This window comes from Egretta garzetta, unplaced genomic scaffold (genome assembly GCF_000687185.1).
Source record: "Egretta garzetta isolate BGI_Z169 unplaced genomic scaffold, ASM68718v1 scaffold561, whole genome shotgun sequence".
In the NCBI taxonomy this organism is placed as follows: domain Eukaryota; kingdom Metazoa; phylum Chordata; class Aves; order Pelecaniformes; family Ardeidae; genus Egretta; species Egretta garzetta.
Window position 1 is genome coordinate 479,972 of NW_009258760.1, and position 20,642 is coordinate 500,613.

General features: G+C 40.7%; 1 protein-coding gene across 1 annotated transcript in view; it reads right to left on the reverse strand.

Moving 5' to 3' along the window:
• RBKS (ribokinase) overlaps positions 1 to 20,642 on the reverse strand; it is a 51,427-nt gene that overhangs the window by 6,298 nt on the left and 24,487 nt on the right. Inside the window, exon 7 of the mRNA XM_009649309.2 lies at positions 13,867 to 14,055. Within this exon, the coding sequence (XP_009647604.1) occupies positions 13,867 to 14,055 (189 nt within the window). The remainder of the gene's footprint in view (positions 1 to 13,866; positions 14,056 to 20,642) is intronic.

Genomic DNA, 20,642 nt, shown 5'->3' on the forward strand with positions numbered 1-20,642 from the left:
TCCCCAAACACACACCGATGCTGTCTGATGTGGTCTGCACGCTCCAGACCAAGCCACGGGGGACTGTTGTGCTGCTGCCCCGCCATACGCTCCTTCCACCCGGCCACGTGCAGAATGGCTGTATTCTGCTGCTGTTTAAGAACAGCGGGAGGTGTAAGCTAACACATTTTAATTTGCATTCCCTGTAGGTTGACAGCGCGCTCTTAATTCCAGTGATTCAGACTGCAGTTTCATAATAGGCTTAAGCCAATCCATGGTTATGTTACTGCTGAAAGGCTCAGTCCCCACTCATGTTTTTATCCTTGTCTCATGCTCCCACACCCTCCCCTGCATCAGATCTAGCACTCGTGCAGCCTAGCAGCAAGGCAGATCAGTTCTCTGATCCGTCTGAAGACTAGGCCAGCCAACACTAAGCAAGGAACATTAGTTGCCACCCAGATCGGCAAGCTGCTGTATTACCACATGATAGCGAGTCCGATGTGAAGGAGAAGGAGGTTGGAAACACTCCTTTCAGCAGCACCCTGGTCTTGGATCAGCTTAAGCCAACTGTGAAACCTCACCCTCGGTCAACACCAGGCAATTCATTAACTCAGTATCCAAGTCCTAATACTCTGGCTCCTCATTCATACAGGGAACGCTGCCCATTCCACTCTTCCCCCGTACCCTGTGGGCTCGGACCAGGGGAATGAGGGAACGATCACGCTTCCTTTCTGTATCTTTTCCAGACTCTGTTCTGGGAAGCCGTGGGAAGGAGCAATCCCTGACTTCCTTGCATTTCTGTTGCGTTGTACTCGCATAGCATTGCATGGGGAAAATTTCTTGCTCACTTACTCAAGGCGAACAAGGGCAGCATGTCATCTGGTCCTTCACATGTCTTGAGAACTTAGAGGTAACTAAACTACATCCACTGTAGACTGTCAGTTGGGAAACACCAAAACCAAAGCACACCACCCAAGGCTTCGCATCAGCCATCAGGAATTTTTACCCACTTCCTGACAGATTTCCTGATGGTTCATTAACAGTGATTAATCAGCCTGACCGTTAACCCCCTGCATTCCTGAGAGATTAATGTCGATACAAGGCCTCCTGCATGCATTTTCTTTCCTTTCTGAAACTTCCTACTACATTAAGTTATTCACTGTTTCTAAAAAGATCAGCAAGAAGCATTACAGATGCATTAATTCCCCTGTAAAGTTATCTGGTTTGTGGTGAATGTTGGAAATAAAACATACACCAATCACAACGCTGCAATTTTTAATTTTTATGTCATCTAAAAAGCACAGCTGAAAGTATCTAGAGATTTGGCAATATCACACAGTCCTGCTTTGCATTTCAAAGCCCCTATACAGCATCTGTTTTGAAGGCAGGTAATAGTGCTCTCATTTCACGTGACAGGAAATCAACCCAACTTAAGATCAAGGATTTCAAGAACACCCACTTTGAGGCATCTGTGGGCTGAATCCAGAGCTCCTGATCTTGCACAGACTTTAATGGGACTCGCATGAGCTACCCACCCTTTGAAAATGAGGCACAGCCTGGGAACCCCAAAACTGAGGTATGAAAGATTATTAAGAGTTGCCCACAGCTCTGCTAGACTCTCAGTGTCAGACCAGAGGAGCTCCCACCTACTGTTTACAAGAAAAATACTGCAAGGTGTCTGTGAGGTGATGGCTTTCTCTTAGCACACACTGACGAAATCTGGGAGGGAGCACAGGAGAGCTTCGCTCTGCCAGGTAATAATACTCCAGTACACCACTTAGCACTGGGGAAGAAAGTTATTCTGTGTTACAGACTAACCCCAGAAAGCCAACAAAGTATTCACCCAGAGGGAGCCCTCTGTTTTCTGAATCATCAACAGTTCAGTGTGATGATGCTCATATAAACTCCTTTCAACTCCAGATAGCATTAATGAGAGGTGATGGATTTATTTCTTTCTTACACAATGGAGTAAGAGCACTGAACCAGGAACTCCACACGCCGGTCTGAAAACAACGGATCCGTGTTGCTGAACCTGTGAGATTCCCGTCAACCAAACAATTCACCACTACTCTGATTCCCGTGCTACCAGAGTGATAAATGTTTTGGCAAGTATTATTTCAATTTAGGATACACTTTGGTGTAAATTTTCAGTTTAAGCTTCAGTTAGCTTTTGCCTTGGTACTTGCTTCTTCCCTGGTTTCACACTTGAGCTATGATCCCTGACCTCCTTTCATTTGATGTGAAAGTTCATACCTCACAGAGAAACTCAAAACCAGCAGAGGAAGCCCTCCACACTTGTTTTTTTTTTTTTGCTGGAGTGCATATAGAAAACATATACAACATATGAAACACAGTACTGGAAAACTCTCATTACACTTCAGCTCAATACAAAACTCTCCAGCGGCACTCTTGCAAAGAACAGCACATACACCAAGGTGTGTCAACAACAGGGAAGCAGCAGACATTGCTACTAACAGAAATAAGATGGACTTCCAGTGGAACATGCTACAGGAGCTGTATCTACCTTCCTTGAAGTTTGAACTTGCACAGAATCAGAGTCGTGGTTGAAGCTTGGCCCTAAATATAGCAGCTCCTCAGAATGTTGATTTGTACTTCTCAGACTGGTTTATCAAGCCTCAACAACACGCAGCTACTCTCCTACTCTAATCAAAAGCTTCGCTTATCTCACTTCCTTGCGAAGTACTTCACTCCCTTCATTATTCATGTCACACTCATGCCAGCTTGTAATTTCTTCCTAACAAAGCTCACGCTTATGTGTTAATTCACAAATTTCATTTAATGAACAAATGAAACTAGAGCCGAAGCCCTGCCCCAAATACATCACATTATTCTGATAGCACACTGCAAATACTGGCAGTGGGTTTTCCTTCCAAGCAATGAGCTCCCCAGCCAGGAGAGAACTGGCCACATTGTCACCGACTGCATCACCCGGTATCACGTCAGGGGCTGACCTGGCTTCAGGACCCCAAAATCCAACAGCCAAGTCAGAAGGGGAAAATCTCCTTGCTGGGCAATTTCACTAGCCACATGTGGGGTTTTTTTCTCAGGCTGAAAATGCCAGAAAACTCTTAGTGATCCCATCTAATCTGACGAGATGCACTCAGAATGACACAACTGCCATCTCGCCTGGAATTGATCAAAAAAACATTCTTTTTTTGCACGAAAGCTCCATATGCTCGAGTGCCTCTTTCAAAACCACAGTATCTAGCCTTTGTTGGCTGGCCACTGCTCCCGCCTACCTCTGAACTACACATCCTGGAGGGAAAAAAATAACCACCAAACTTCAGGAGGTTTTTTGTCTGAGCTCACTCGAGCATTGTCCTCTTGCCAGCTCCCTGCATTCTTTTTCCTACTGAGTTTGTCTAATCTTTTCGATGAGTACTGGAGTTGTAGCTCCTCTCTCTAAGTTCAGCAAGATGTGACCTACAAGCTCGAACTGCTGCTCTGCTCTAGAGTATTGTTCTCTGCCACCCACCCATTCTGTTGTCCTTAACCTGTGGGGCAGGCGTGCCCGAAATAGGGCTCCCACACCTCGCTCACGGTCTTCAGCAGTAGGTGCGGACCAAGGCACTGCTTCTGACAGAAAGGCATTCTCTGCAGGGTTCCCTGTAAAATGGATCTTTCCAACGAGCATACTGCCTGCTTAATGATTTCAGTAACAAAATCGCAGACACCAGTAATGAGGCACAAGCTTCCAGAGACTTTCCTTACCTTTCCCCTCTATCTCTGTGTCTATTTGTGCTTTGAAATGAATAAAAACAATACTCCTTAGCCATTTGGGCAGTTGACAAACATTGCTGCCAGAATTTGGGAATCTGCTTTTCTACAGCTGAGCTGTTCTGGAATAGCTGGTTTCATATCTGTATGTCTATCTCTACACACACAGACACAAAACAAAACCCTGAGAAAAGTGACAAAATCATTACGCTCAACAGCAAACTGGCCATTAAAGGCATTCTTATATATAGGTTAGTGCCATCAATCGCCAAAACTTGCGGGTTTAGCTTCCTTCCATTTGTCTAGTTGAAGCTGTAAAATTTATTCTGCCCATGCTATGAAAGATTAACTCCTTTCTTCTTGATAAGAAATAAAACTTCTGGCATTTTCTGTGGTTAGAATTTGCAAAAGCAAGAAGCCTGATTTCCCCACTATTCTCATTTCTCTGTTCTTGTTCTTTTGAAAACCTAATTATGCAATATCACCGATCCAACGCAAACCTTTCTGGTTTCTGTAGTGACCAAAATTACTTGGCAATGAAAATTCCGTTGGGGAAACCAGGTCTTAGTTTGATATCAACATTAGTGCAACTGACATTTCGGGGTAACTAAGTAGGCAAGGGGCTTGGGAGCCAGGTTTGCCTTCTCTCCCACCAGAGCCAGAACTGACGTGAACAAACCGAGAAGAACAGGTTACATTCCGCAATAGCCAGGATGATACCTGGTTCTGCAGAGACTAGCTTTAAAGAAGAAAAGGAGGCATATGACATTTGTAAGCTAACCATAAAAGCAAGAGGTAAAAAATGATGAGGAGTTTGGCCAAGAATATGCTGCACTATTACACATCGGATCACATTTTCAACTTCCTACGGCTCAGGCCAGAAAAAGATACTTGGGAAGGTGATGCTCTGGATGTGCCAGAAGCGCCAGCTTCCAGTAGCTATTTTTAACTAGAGGAATTTAATTAGAAAGGATGGCTGCACACAGTTGGTCTTCCTTCCTCTCCATCCTTTGTGCAACTCAGAAATCCCAGAGTGCTATGCAACGTTACAATTGGCACTGTCTTGTGTGCATCAGCACACAGTATTGGCAGCCCAATATCTGCTCCGAACACAGGGTGAGCTACATACCAGGACTGAACATCATAAAGACAAGGGGCGGACAGCAAATCAAGAAAAGGGATGCGGCACGTTCAGCTGCAATGATTTTGACTTGCGTTGCAAGCTGTAGTTAGCCCAAGAAAAGCAATAAAAGGGTCACTTCCTACTTTGCTCTTGACCTGTATAAATTATACCATTGTTTCATTTACTAAAGCATCCCAGAAGTGAGATGGCACAAATACAGCTTCAAGATATTTCTGAACTCAGCTTCCCTAGACCTCATCATAGTGTAATCTCAGGCCCAGATGTTGGACGCTGTATCCTTCAAGTGTTCTGGCCCCCAAACAAAACATCTGAGTTGATGCGTAAATGCTGCCAGTGTCCCTACTTTCTTCTCTGCAGACCAGTCAAGTAGGTTACCTTCCAAACTGGAATCTTTCTCAGTATGCCAGTAGTGGAGCCAAAGCACCTGTCCTCGTAGCATATTTCCACATATTTCTTACAACACCTTCAAGAAGCATCCAGTGCAAAGCAACTCAGCACTGCTATGTACTTTCTCATTTACGTGGACATCTACAATGATGTCCAGTTCTAAAAATGAGACAGCTGATATCCTGACAATATTTTTCCTCCAGTCCTAATTCTCTCTGAAGAGAAGCACAGAGAAGAAGTTATGGTTTTATCAAGGGAAGCAGGTTCACTTGCCACTGACAAGGCAGTCCCCGTGTGCTTCTGTTCCCCATCTACAAAACCACAGTAAGAACAGTACTTTAACTCATGTTGTGAGTACAGCAGTAGTAAATAATGTAATGTAAGGTGTTTAGCAACTTCACGTATATGTATACAGGCCAAAGCTGTAGGACGCAATGGGACAAAATGTCATGACCTGATACTGATGGTGTGTAGCAAAACCAAACAATTCTTGGTATCACTAAAGTAACCAAGACAGAAATTCAGTTTTACTACAAGGTTTTTGTTGCCTGGCACTCTGCAGTCTTAGAAGGGACTTAGAAAACTAAATATTGGTTTTCATCTTCTTGTTATTCTACATCTTCATTAAGTACCTCCTTGTAATTTAGTGCACTTTGTGGCAAATGTTAATGCTGCTTTGGGCCCACTTCTCCCTGTCAGCTGTATCTCTGTTAAATTATGCATTTCTATTTGAAAAGAAACTGTACAGGACTGTAGGCTCTCTTCCACTTACAGTCAGGAATGGAGAGGGATTTAATTAGATGCTCCGTGGTTGGGAAAAGGACTAGAGCAAAGCCTGGGTGGTCTGTGGAATCTTCCACTGGAAAACAAGGCTGCAAATTGTTCTGTACAAGCCTGCTTCTGTTTGCTCATTTTGTTTACATTGTTTGTTCTTACAGATTAAAATAGACAGTTACTAGGCAGATAAACAGTGTTTCCTTCCATGACAATGTTGTCTAGAAGTTAAGATTGTAGCATGGGACAATATATGCCTGTGCTTTGTTTTTGGCCACATCACCCTAACTCCCTCTGTAACTTGGAGCAGGATGGTTTTATCTAGCGGTTCTAGCATTTTTGTTCCATTGTTCCTATCTGTGAAATAGGGTCAATACAGCTTTCTGCTCTCAAAGGGGAGAGAGGGTGCACACAGCTTGCTCCACCTTTTCTCAGATGACTGCCAATGCAGAAGGACGCAACTCCTGCAATTCCTCTTGTCACTGGATACCTGTACACCCTTAGGCCACTGACCAAGCCTTCAAAAACTGAAGTGTCTTTAGAAGGCCTGAATCAGAAGCAGAAGCTTGTGATGAGCCAAGCAATTCCCATCTACACTTAACTGTGAGTCAACTCAAATGCAGTGATTTCAGTCATGTGCCCTTTCACAGTTCAGCTGAACTTCAGAACATAATAGATGCAGCTTTAAATAGATGTACAGTGCGATTGCTGATTGGAGTGTCTGGCAGATTAACTTATTCCTCATGGTTTCTCTGTTCCAAAATTCAATGGATTCCATATTTGTAAAAGAGGGAATGCAGAAGGCTAAGTCAGAAAGTGGGTTATGACTGGAACTAAACTTATTTATTAACCTATTTTGGTTGCATGTTAAAGAAAGGAAGCTATTATGCTGTCAGTTTGTGGGATGTTAATGGGAGCTCTGGGCATAATTACTCTGTGTTGGTGTGTGAATAAACCCCACTGATAGATAAGCTGTTTGCCTGATAGTAACTTTTATCTTTCCTTGAAAAAGAGAGGGAAGATGAGGAGAAAAAGAGATAGAAAAAGGAAAAGGAAAAGAAAAAGAGATAGAAAAAGGAAAAGGAAAAGGAAAAGGAAAAGGAAAAGGAAAAGGAAAAGGAAAAGGAAAAGAAGAAGAAGAAGAAAAAGAAAAAGGAAAAGAAAAAGAAAAAGAAAAAGAAAATGAAAAAGAAAAAGAAAAGGAAAAAGAAAAAGAAAAAGGAAAAGAAAAAGAAAAAGAAAAAGAAAAAAAAAAGGAAAAAGAAAAAGAGAAAAAAAAAAGGAAAGAGAAAAAAAAGAAGACCTTGCCCTTTGTGGTCACTTTACTCTTCCCTTGCTACATCCTTGGGTAGGAAAAGGTTAAACACTCAACAACATTTTTTTCTTCTTACCAAGTTAGAGAACTGTACATCAGACACATTGTCTGCCAAATGCTTCATTTACTACCAGCTGCATTTTTACTTTGTTGAGAGATAGCTGAAATAAAATCACTGTTCTTTGTGCAAACGGCATGCTAAATAATGTACGGCTACAAGATTATTAAATAGCAAAGGCATTTGATAATATTAGAGTCAACCACAAGTCCCACTTCTGCTGATGCACAGAATTTTGAGTAATTAGTCATTGCACAGAGTGTTGTATTTATATCCCCTTGAGCCTCAGACGTTAGGCCACAAAGTCAGGAGACAAAGAATTGCTGTTATTAGGAGGACTGTTTTGGATTTATTTATATTCTAAGGCTTTATTTCAGTGTCCACTTCACTCCTCTGGCTCAGGCTTCCTCCAAACCAGAAGATACAGCTAAGTCAGAGAATTTTAGTGTAAACCATATTTTTACAGACAAGACCTCTCAACTTCAAGCAGAAAAACTTCAATGAGTTTGCAAAGCCCCCAAAGAAGCACAACTGGCCTGAGGTTACATGACAAGCCTGGGAAAAAGGCCTCCCAGGTTCTGTTCTGATCTCTAACAGATTTCTCATGGTTTATATGCAACACATTAATAGCAGCTCCAGTTTATGGATAGATAAATTGGGATACAAAGACGACAAGTAACTCTCCCAAGGATTTACAGCAAGTCTTTTGCAGAGCCCTGGAACTCTTATTCAGTCCTTTGTTCAAATCGCTAAACCACCCTGCCTTCTTTAGACCACAATTACTGCACAGGCCTGAATACTGTGACACATCAAAAATGAAATAGCTATACACTTATATGAGGCTTTATCAAAATAAAGACTGTGTAACAACTTCAGAGTTCAATACAAAGCTGCTCAGTAGAGCACTCTACTGCTTAAAGACAGCCTTTTAAATTCTCTCCCATTGTAAAAGAGCCAGACCTAATATCTTGTAATAAGAAATCAGAGGGAAACTTAGTAGGATTTGAACACAAAACATCTGATGACAAATTCATATTGTAGCAATGAGCCTCCGTTCTGCAGAACGGACATGAAAAAATAATGGTAACATTTATGATTATGACAAATAGGATGTATCATCTGTCTCTGAGAATGTTGTACAGAGAAGGACTATATAGAATAAATCATACACTTGTGTCAGATTTCAGGCATAACTGAGTAGATTAAATTTTGAATGTTATCATGTCTCATAAATGAGTTTCCTGTTTATAAGCATGGCCCCTCAACCTGTGATCTCCTTAGCTTCCCTCAGCAGGCTGTGCACCCTCTGTACCCAAAAAGCACAGCCAGACAGGGAAAATGCTGGTAACATAAGAAATGCTAAGGGAAATTTAATGGTCGTGCTTAGAAATACTGTGAAGTTAAACATTCTAGGTTCTCCATGAAATTTTAAAGGGAGACCATGGACTTGCTATGATTACTAAGGGCACTATTGTGAAAAGTGATTCCAAATTTTCATTTAAATATTGTGTTCCCAAGTGTCCCCATTTGCCTTTACAGAGAATACATCCCTGCCTAGGCCCGATATGCAGATGCCTGGTCTTCTGATTGTGAGCGTGCTAATGCAGAACTCTTGTGCACACATTGGCATGTGTAAACCTAGAGGCCAAGTAGAAGCTGATGAAGAGATCTTAAGCAAAGAAACTGTACTATGCGTTTAAAAGACCAGATGGAATGGATGGAAATTAGAAAGTCACCCTAACTGATGCAAGCACATATGGATGCTATTCAGCATCTTGATCCAACGGGGGCTCTGGAACAAACTAGAGGTTACAAAACTAACCCAAAGTACTTCACCCACCCAAAAGTGACCTCCATGCTGCAACTTGGAAATGCGGGAGTGGCAGCGGGGCAGCTCCCGTTTGCCACTAATGCCTCCTCATGGGAGAGATTCTGCCTGTGCCAACCCTCCGATTCAAAGCATGGATCCTAGACAAGACACCCCACCTTCAACTGCAAGGAGCAACCACAGTAAAAGGCAAAGCCCCAAGCCCTGGGGTGCTGCCTCAGAGCCAGCAGACACGCTCCATCCTGCTGCAGCCACCAACTGCCGGACTGCCTCACCTCCAGAGGAGGCTTGATATGGACGATCCTCTGAAGCCCAAACCCTGAGTAACCTGGAGCCCCAGACAGCCCAGCTGCCTCTGCACAGCCCACCTGCACGTTCTAAGCCCTAGGCAGGCCTCCAGCAGTACCTCAGGGGCTCGACTTGGTCCCCAGCTGCCACTTGAAGCACTCGGCTCTGTAAGATCCCATAGTGCTTTTTTGCAAAATGGAAGGGAACTAATCTCACTGCTGGCCAAATTCCAGCTTTGAGTAATTACATTCTTCTGACAAATTTTCCTTGGCAGTTTCAATGGAATATAATTAGTAAATGTAAATAGATGTAAATAGTGCTGTAAATTACACTTCGCGTGACTGTCAGAAGCAGAGGGGGAGAGCGAGGGTAAAGGGGCAAAAAGAGCAGAGCTTCGTTCTCCAATATGGACGGTGTTGTGGCCTTGTCTGTCATCAGACTGCGTGTATCTCTGCCAGGACAGCGTGTTCAAGGCTACTGCAGCAACAGATGCCACGATCTGGGATCATCGTGTGGTTCATCACACGGATCATCCACTTCACCTCAAATACAATTTTGACCTGACGGTGTTTGGTCATGTCCTGCAGCTGTGTTTGCAAGCAGCTGCTGAGTTCCACCTCAGCTGTGCTTCTGCTTCAGCGGCAGGCAAACTGCTTCATGCACATGCACATGTGACTGTAAAATGTGTGTGTATGATATTATTGTCTTCTATGAAATGCTTATCAAATTTGTGAATGGTTTGTGAAACCTTCTGCTACCAACTGAAGAAGTGTCATATAAATGGAATTATATAATTATCCTTCATAGCTATTTTAATGCAGCTTCATGCACTAGTTTCACCTAAAGTGGAAATAGCTTCTTCCAAAAATACATACATATATTTAACTTCATGAAGTCAAGCAGATTTAAAAGCAACTATTTAAAGTAATGAAAATAAATTATAATGTATACCTTTTTTATATTATCTACATATTAGTACTTTTTTATGTGTCAAATGTCTCATGCACGTCATCTGCTTCAAATACAAATTGATATGGCTACTGGGCTTAATCAGATATTTCTTTCATGCAGAAAGCTTGAGGATGATTTTTCAATAATTTGCTTATTTTTATTCAAAATTTGCATATAGAAAATAGCTAGCAGAAACTAGTAAAATGAAGGGAAAGTTATTTTCTTAACAAAAGCTTGTTGCATTATTTAGCTATAACAGGAGAAACAGATGTTTCAGCTTTACAATACCATGTCTTGCAAAACTTCCCTCTAAACGACTATTCGTGCTCTACATGTTTTGGACTGTGTGTGGAGAGCTCTGCTAACAGTCATGGGAAGCATTGCATACATTAGTAAAGCCCACATTAAGATAATTAGTGCTAAAAAAAAAAAACCAACAAGACTTCTTTTTTCCCCTTTATAGTATTGAGTTAGTGTGGGTGAAAAATGCCAGATTTTCAATCTTGAAGATTCATGTTCCACCACAGAGCGGGAGATAGAGCCAGCTTTTCCCGGTGTTCTGCCAATAAACTCTTAGATTAACCATCTCAAGAGCTAGGAGGAAGAGCCAGACTCTACAGTCTATCAATCCTTTGTCTCTCTGATGAAACCATGATCATGGAGAATGGGGAGCACACTACCTGGGACAAGGAACTCAAATTCTTAATCTTTGTGGCTGTACCTACCCAAGCATTTTGTCGTCAAAAAATTTCAAAATTGCTGTGGGCAACAGAAGTGGCCAGGAGGCAGTATTGAAGCTGTGCTGCTGCAGAGAGGACTCTGGGCAGTGGTAGCAGCTATGGAAAAATTTTTACAGTGAAAGAGGCCTTTGAAGCTCATTTTGTATCTTACATGTATACCTACTAAGTGGCAAACTCTCTTTTAATGCAGACTGTTTTCATAAGGGCTCTGTAACCTTTTGCAAATTCTACGATGGGTTACACATTTAACTCTTTGTCTGGCAGTAACTTTACTTTCTGCAGATCCAAATGATGTCAGTATGGATACAAGCTTAAAAAATTACTGCCTGGTCCCTCGAGATACTGAAGTCAGGGCAGTTTAAGGCAGTAACTTTTGTTCAGTATTAAATGGCGTGCTAAGAGCATGCACATGAACAGCTCTGAATACCCTTTGGATAGGTGGCTACTTGCGAAGCCACCTTACAGTTTGAGCTTATTCCCCTGGGGAAGGATCCACTGCAGACATGCATCTGAAGAGAGTAACATGTCCTGCCAGAACGTTTAGGATTTATTTTAGTGATAGAGCTATCCAGGTTAGCTGAGGATGACATTATTTTGCTTAGTGTTTGGAAGGGTTGCTTTAAAACCACTTGCTTTCAGGCAAAGTGATAATCAGTCTAAGCACTGTAAGACTTCTATAATGAAAGGCCAACACATCTTTTTTCATTCAGTCTGTAAGAGTAAACCGAGCACAGCTGTTTTACTGAAAACAACCCACTGGTATTTAAGTAGATTAACAAAATTAACTGTGAAAATCCTCCACTATGTGAAAGCCAATAACCTGTTGGCCACAAGGAGGCAGGGCAAGGATTCAGTAAACTCAAAGAAATTGCTTTTATTTAAAAAAAAAAAAAAAAAAAAAGAGAGTGTTAAATTAGTTCAGTCATGAAACTCTGAACTGCTAGGCAAGATAAAAAGCACTTTTCAGCCAGTGTGTGGTTTCAGTATTGCTGTTTTATTCCAAGAGCAGCAAATATCTTAAGATAGCAAACAATAGCTGATCTGGCAGCAATTTTCTGCTTCTTTTGAAGAAGCAGATCACACATGTTTCTTCTTCATCACTTCTGTGTGATGCAGAGAGAAACTCTAACAAAAAGCTTTGACAGCAATAGTGGATTTACCAACTCAGAGCAAGAAGCTGTACTGCCAGGTTCACAAGGTGTTGCTCCCAAGCTAATAAATCCTGCTTCTGGGCAGCTTTGGGAGCTCTGCCTTTCTCTGACTTGGCACTTCTAATCCTAAAAGCAGGCAGGGGCAGTAAGGTGTCTGCAGTCCCCTACCATGTACCTTATGTGCAGTACATTACAGTGAAGCCTCCCTTAACCAGAGCTTCAGGACATGCAAAAATCAGAACTAACTCAAGGTCAAACTTCTAAATGTCAAAGGGGCAAAAGAGGAAAACATAGCCAAAGTATCTCTGTTTCAGAGTTAAACTGAAAATGATTAAATTTAACAGTGAAACAAAGCCTTCCACAGTATCAGCACATCACAGTCCAAATCTATGAGTGATCTTCTGCTTTAGAAAAAGTGACTTTACTCCTAGTTCTGCCACAGCATGCTGCTGAGCTAGGTAATTTCAGTCCCCTATGCCTCTGTTTCCTCATCCTTTAAGCAGTTGCTTTCCTTCTTTGTGAAGCAGTATGAGGTCCATGGATAAAAAACATGCTACAAGAACTAGTTATTATTAATGCAATTCAGATATGGAATGCACCAGATGGTAAAATCTCCAGGATTTTAATGAACTATTGTAACAGAACATATGTAATATGACGTTATTATAACAGGCATTTAAATGTATAGTTAGTACATACAACGTGACCTGCTCTGCTCTCAGTAACTCCACTGGAATTATTTTGGATTTATGTCAGATAATACTAGGAACACAAAATAGGCCCATATGTGCAATGTGGTAAGGTTTTCATAGCAATACTATCTTAACTATTGCCTGTCCTGTTTTCATTTTTTGCTGGGGGTACTGTATGTAGTGGTCTGTTAGAGTATGCTTTCTGCATTTAGCTCTGAGAGGGAAGTAAAAAAAATACCCTCATGTCAAAGAGTAAAATGCCTCTGACCAAGTATCCCTTACCTATCATCATAAAATAGTCATCATGAAGCAGCAAGAACTTTTGGCGTTTTTTCCACTGTATTCTGTAGAAATTATGTCTTTGATGCACTTTATGCTAAACTTGGTAAGCAATTCATGCTTGTGTCAGAAGAGCCAAACATTCAGTTTCAGACTGTGAGGGCAGTAGTATCTCCTTTCTCCCACAGCATTTGAGTTCTGGACAAGATGAATTATGTGACTGGGCAAAGGTGAAAAAACAGGACTGCAGCTCAAGCCACTGGCATCACATATTACAGTCAGAGACAGGCATGGACTTTAGTAAAGGAGGAGCATGAAGATACTATCACTATGTATAATAATTCTAGCACATCTACAATACAGGCTATAAAACACAAGTGAACTGACATTTAATATATGAGAGGCTGGAAGCAAGATATCAATTTCACATTATAAATTAGCCTTTGTGCTAGTGCCCAAAGATTTGGCTGATTACTCATTGCTTTCCCTTAGTGCTTAAGCAGTCTTTTCCAAAGCAAGACAGTTAAACCACAAAAACGTACCGTAGTGTCCACAGCCCTGACCTTCCCAGCAGGAACGTGCTTTGGAATGGGTTCTTCTACTGATATCATCATGCAGCCTTCTGCTCCAAGAGTAACAATTACGAGCTTACACCCTCTTTCTAACAGCATGTGTCCCACCTTTTCAGCATCTTCAAGGTTGCCAACTGGGATGCCCGTTAAAATTTCTGCCTGGAAAATAACCCACGCAAATGAAAATCATAATCTGACAGCATTCATTTTTGGATAACAGTTGCATTTGAAAACAGTATTTAATATCTTTTTAAAACGTGTATTATAGGATGATCATGAAACCACTTCCTACGCTGATATTCAGCTATGTCTTGGTCCTTGTTTGAAATCAGCGTGTACTTCAGGCACAGCAGATTAATGGAGAGCAGCCTAGGCAGAGACACAGGAGGCATGGGTTCTGTTCCAGCTTCTACGACTTGCCTGGCATGCAACCCTTAGTAAAATCACATTTCTCCCATGTGCCTCAGTTTCTTCATCTGTGAAATGGACACAATGACACAGCCTTGGCAAAAGCATTCTGTGGTCTAATGTGAAAAATGCTACATGACAACTCGGTCACTATTGTCGGGGACTATTTATCACTAAGTCAGAAGCTTCTAAAATTCTTTTTAAAATTCTCAGCGTTCAGCTAGAGACAAATCACAAGGGAAAAACTCTTCCAGGAAAAAAATAATTGCTCAACTTCAACCACTCTGTTTACTTTAATATATATATATTTTAGATAAGAATACCTAAAAGTTATCTGAAGCCCCCTTTGGGCAAAGGCCCATTAGAAGATTTGCGTTATGGCCATGTCCACAGGCCTCTGTCAAGACTGAGACTCTTCCATGTTGGCTCTGTACAAACACAGATAAACTCTTCTTCTAACAGACAGTGACCTTAAGTCAACTTCTCCCGCTTGGCTCTTAAAATTAATCTCTTCTAGTTCCACCCAACTAAGAGCAGAAGTTCCCAAAAATCTTCAGTGAAGACTCCAGAATCAAGTACCCTTTTCACCACTTCATACATTTTCTGATGGCATAGAATTGTCAAATGTCATGTACTTTTTCTTTTGGCAGGGAAGAGAGCAAGAATGAAACAGGAAGAAAGGGAAGAGAAAATACAGTGTGTTTTATCTGAAACCGTCTAGCAGGCAGTACTCCTGCATAATACAGTATGCCTTTAATTCTAAGTACACAGGCATATTATATTTTTCTGTCTTTATTAAATCTTGTCCTGCTTGCCTGAGAGGAGGGAGGTCCTACTTTATCTTGCACTACAAGGCTGCTGCTGGATCCTAAAAAATGCAGTCTGAAGTATTTTCAGAAAACCGCCTAGTAACTGGGCATAGCTTCCACACTCTTAGGGCTTATTTTCAGTGGAAAACTTACTTTGGAACCTATTCACCAGCTACACTTCCTGACTTCTGCTGCATGGACAGCTCAGCTTCTTGGGAAACAGCTGCGGAAATATTTCAAACTGCCTTCCTCTGCATTACTGAAGCTTGAATTCAGTGCACATACTTGACAGAATGGACTGTAAACTACAGTGACTAAACAACTGCTCCACGAAGCACTGGCCATGCCTGTAGTAAAGAAAGGGAGGGCAGACAGCTGGGGACAGGAACTACTACAGCCATCCCAAAGTAAGCCGCCCCCAGCTGTGAGTCAGCGCCCGCTGCTCGCCACTGTCATTTCCTGTGTTTCAGCCTGACCCAGGAGAGAGAAGCCACCCTTAGGCTCTGAAGGGCCAGATTATGCCAACACGCTCCCTAGAGTTTATAGTTGTACCATTAGCAGAGTACTCACTGCTTTCAATTTTCAAACTTACAGGACCAAGGTCTGCAGTCCCTACTTAGACAATGCACAAATGATTTCAAGCGTTGTCGATCTGATCGCTACAAGGCAGAATCTGGTGTGGCAGGCCTTGGTGGGTAAGCTTGTGCGCTGCAGGGGCAAGGTGTGGTTAACACATACACGCAATTTAAAGCTATTTTTTTTAACCACACTGATACCAGGCAAGAATATAGTAAGCTTTGAATTATGAGAAGGCAGCCAAGCCTATCCAATTTTCTCTTCGGCATGTCACCATGCTGCTCAAACCTCTCTTGCAGTACAAACTATTTAAGCAAATTAAACCTATTTCAGTTTTTAAAAGGTTATAAAAGTATTTTCAAATAAGAAAATTTGTTTCAAAAGTATCTCACGAACCCTTTTAAATGTATCGTCCTGCAAAGTTTGCTAAGAGTCAATGCACCAATCATTACTTTGGAGAAACAAAGTAGGTAATAAATAGTATTAAAATATATATATATACTCTATTCTAATATTCAAGCATCTATAGAGTCTGTGTCTTATCATGAATTGTAAGATCTCTGGAGCAGGAACTACGCATTCCTGTATTCAGAACACCTAGCACATCACGTTACAAGAATAAAAATGGATTAACGCAAATCCTTGAATGAAACGGGCTAACTGAATTTCTAACGTTCTTCAGGATTGGCAAAAATTCCAAACATTCTACCTATCTTGCAAAGTCTCCAGGATGAAAGTGGATTTGGTTTTGGTAGAAAAACAGTAAATCTAATTTGGGTTTATTTACCTGATATTTACACTTCTGTAAGTTCATGAGCAAGGTACAGGGTATAATATATATATATTTTTTTTTATGTCTGACATCACTTTAACACACTTAAATATAATATTCTTCTTAATGAAACGCACATGCTGTGTGCTTAGCATTAATGTTGTACCCTTCTTTGTGATTGCTGTGTCCCAAGTCAACAGGATTTTTGCTTGGGTAATGAAAGAATTGTTCTGGGACTGATACGAGAAGGTTTTGCAGAAATCTTTCTTTTCATCTTTACACTGCTTATACCAATAAACAAAATTATTTTGAACCGACAAAGTCTGTAAAAAAGTAGATCTTCAAGTGCTTGAAACCACTATCATCTAACTCATCTACAGCAGGATGGTAAAACTAAAAAACAGTGGAACAAGCTGGAAGAACCATAAAAGCAGCAGAAGCCAGACAGATTCTGTGCCAATAATTAGAGATTGCGGTAAATGTCAACTGATGTTAAATACTGTGGTGAGTTTTAAGTTCCTCCCTTCAGTAGAATCTTATTTAAAAAACAAACTGTGGTACAATTGAAGGAAATAACTAATGGTTATGTAAAGAAAAAAATTAAATAACAATACTGAAAGCCCAATGTGGACATTTGCCATAGTACTGTACAAAAGAGCAACAAATTTTTCTGCAGCTAGGCTCATAAAACTCCTCAGTTAAATGGACCTATTAAAGCAAGAGGACATTCCACAAAAGTGCTGTCAGAATAAACCTATGATGGATATTATATAATTTATCTACAGAGAATTTTCTCAATTTCGTTTACAAAAGTGGAAGAGAAATTTAACTGAAGCTTTTAATATAACTGATATGAAGGTTCTTGGCCATAATCCTCACTAATCTTAGTTAACTCTCCAAGTGTCTTTAGACTGTGGAGTCTAGTCACAGTAAGTTGACACAAACCAGCACTGCTACAGAAAAAATGGTCCTGTTTTTTTTTCCTTCCGCTCTTGTCCACATAGCCCATTCTCTGGTGCCAGCACAGCCATTTATGTGGCCAGGAAACTAACTGGATTGCAAGGCAGATCTGTGTTAAAATTAACATCACCCCCAAAAGCCAACCCAAAACAATTAACTTCTTTCAACAGAAGTACTATTTTACATGGGCTAAAAGTGAGAATGAAGCCATGATATGAACCTTTGCCAAGTGTTCCTAGCTGTGGTGCATTTGGGGCAGCCTATGGCTTACACCTATGGCCACTTTCAGGGAGATGTTCTAGATCCTTCTGCTTGGCATTTGCAAGACCAAATCCGCAGCATGGTATCTAGTTTGGGGATCCCTGGCACAAGTCAAGACACTGACATACTACAACAAATCCAGTGGAAGGCCACCAAGTCAGTCAGGGGGCCAGAGACCAGGACATGCAAGAAGAGGCTGGGAGAAGCAGGTTTGTTCAGCCTTCAGAACACAAGGCTAAGGGGAGACCCAAATTGCTGTCTACAGCAGTCTAATGGGTGGGTATAGATAAGACAGAGCCTGGCTCTTCTTGAAGGTGCAGAGAGATAGGGCTAGAGACAACAGGCACAAGCTGGAGCATGGGAAATGCCAGTATTAGGACAAGATTTTTCACCACGAGGGTGATCAAGCAGTGGAACAGGTGCCCAGAGGTCATGCAACATCTATCCTTGGAGATTCAAAACTTGACTGGACAAAGCCGTGAGCAATCTGACCTAAAGTGGTGATGCTTTGCCAGCGTGTTGGACTACAGACCTCCAGAGGTCTGTTCCCAACTTCTATTACCCTCAGCAGATATAAACTGGTGAAATAACAAGAAGTGTTAATTCTCTGGGGAGAAGTCCATCATTTGGACTGCTTTGTGTGCCCTTAGCACAATAACAACTTTGCAAATGTTGCCAGGTACTGCTGGAACATAAATAAAAAATAATAATAGGGAAACTGTGCCAGTTTTAAGGCTAACCCACCTAAAACTACATATGATAATTTAAAATATTTTTTATTTTAAACATTTAAACACAGTAAGCCAGCTGACTACAAACTTGGCTTGTACCTTAGGAGATTTCTTTGAGAATGACAGAACAAGAACTCAAACTCATTAATTCTAACACATGTGAACAGTCCCAAAGAAGTAGTGAGACAGATTTAGTGTATAAGCAATTGCAAGATCAGGCCACAAGCCAAGCTAGTTCCAGTTGTTTCAAATTATAAAATTTTTACATACATACAGGCAGAAATACTTATCGTGCTAGAATAATTAAAACCTGATTGAAATGAATTGGCTTGAAGCTATTCCCTCCCCTCCCAAAAGTAACATCTTTCATTTTAGACTAAATATGGGAAATTTCATAGTTTCCAGCAACTGATAACATGGGTTTTAGAACAAAGTCGGAATTAAAATATACTGTGAATTGCTGGCAACTTCTACATAACGGAGCTATAGTAGCTTTCCATTACTTAAAACAGAAAAGGCAAATTCAAGAGATGTTCTGAAATATTTTAATTCTAAGGACCTATTTTTGTTTTGATTCCTAGAGATATCAATTATTTTTTTCTTAAGAAAGACTATCTTCAGTATTGATTTCTCTATATTAATATGCAGTATCTTAAATGCCCTAACCCAAGACTCCAGATATAGTTGTGTAAACTTGATATTGTCTGAATCTTGTAAAAGTCAATACTGTGTCTTGATTTTGGACATACTAACAAGAATTTCCATTATTTATACTTCTTCCAAAAATTATCTAGCCTCTAATAATAGATAATAACACTCAAAAGGAAATGGTCTCTTAAATAGGATAGTATCTATTTTTCCGTATTATTTATATACATCTTGCAGCTTTATTTAACAAAATTAGCAATTAACTTATACTTAGTTGTACTGCTTTCTACCACTGAAGCCCCAAAGTATGCTCTTAGCATTTAATTAAATCTTTGCTAGGCCTTTCTTATTTAGATCAGAAGTCTGATACCCATTTTACATTAGGGAGAAAGCAGTTCCCAGTTTTGCATTCAGAATGGCTTGACAAACTAAATCATTCTCTGTAACCATTTGGGAGTTTTCCTTCTCCTGAAGGGCTCCTCAGTAGTCTTTGAACAGAGAAGCAGCTGTTCTTCAAAACGTTTAGGACCAAACTGAAATCGCTGATGTGCAATATATTTTGGTTCCTAACCTGCAGGGCTATGTACTTGCATGCACGCATTAAATAAGAAAAACAACACATGAACTGTATTGACATTGTGGTTGTGCCTAGAGCCATACTGCAGCAAGGAATCGCACGAATACGTGGGAAAACAATGGTAAGTATTCCAAAGACCTCATCTTGTATAGGGTTGTCTCTTTTTCAACATTTGTAGATGACTGAAAAGAACAACCACTGGTTTTCACTAAGATGACATCGGATACATTTATTTTTCATTAGAAGAATTAAGGGAATGGAGAACTAGCACATTCCTGCACAAACCTCAGGGATTAGGCTGTGCTACATCTGGGAATTAACAAACTAGTCTCAACAAGTTTGATCTTTCTGGGAAAAGATAAAACTGAACTACAGGCTAAGCAAAGAAAGAACTGATAACCTTGCAAGATTTGTTCTGAGTTTTTTTGTTCATGAACCACATAAAAAGAACGTAATGTCAGACATAAAAAAAATTTATTATTGCAACAAGCAAGAGTGAAAAGAACAGCTTGTGAAGAGCCTTCTAGACAAACTAATGGTAGATAATTCACTGATAGTATAATTTTGTTTGCTTCTCTCTAGCACATAAATCCATAAGAACAAGCTGTGCTGTTACACCAGATACTGCATGTGATTTCATTAAACCCTAAAGCATTTAATGAAGGATGGAGTATAAAGTGTGATGTTGTATTTGAAGCTTGCGTGTTTGGGACCTGACATCCCATGGTTGTCTGAAACTATAGCTGACATTTTTTAACTTTTATTCTGTGACAAAGGCATCGCAGATCAAACTGCTGACCTTCATGGCAGTAAATAATAGAAACTTCTGACTCAGTAATAATTCAGCTAATCACAAGGACTACCCCCTTTTACTCATCTTTAACAATGCAAACACTCCACATAGTGTCTGAGGTGTCTTAGGCTAAATGGCTAGCTTTCTGTTCTACAGCTAACATAAGCTTCTGTTACAAATATATCATTCACGTAAACCCAGGATTTCATAA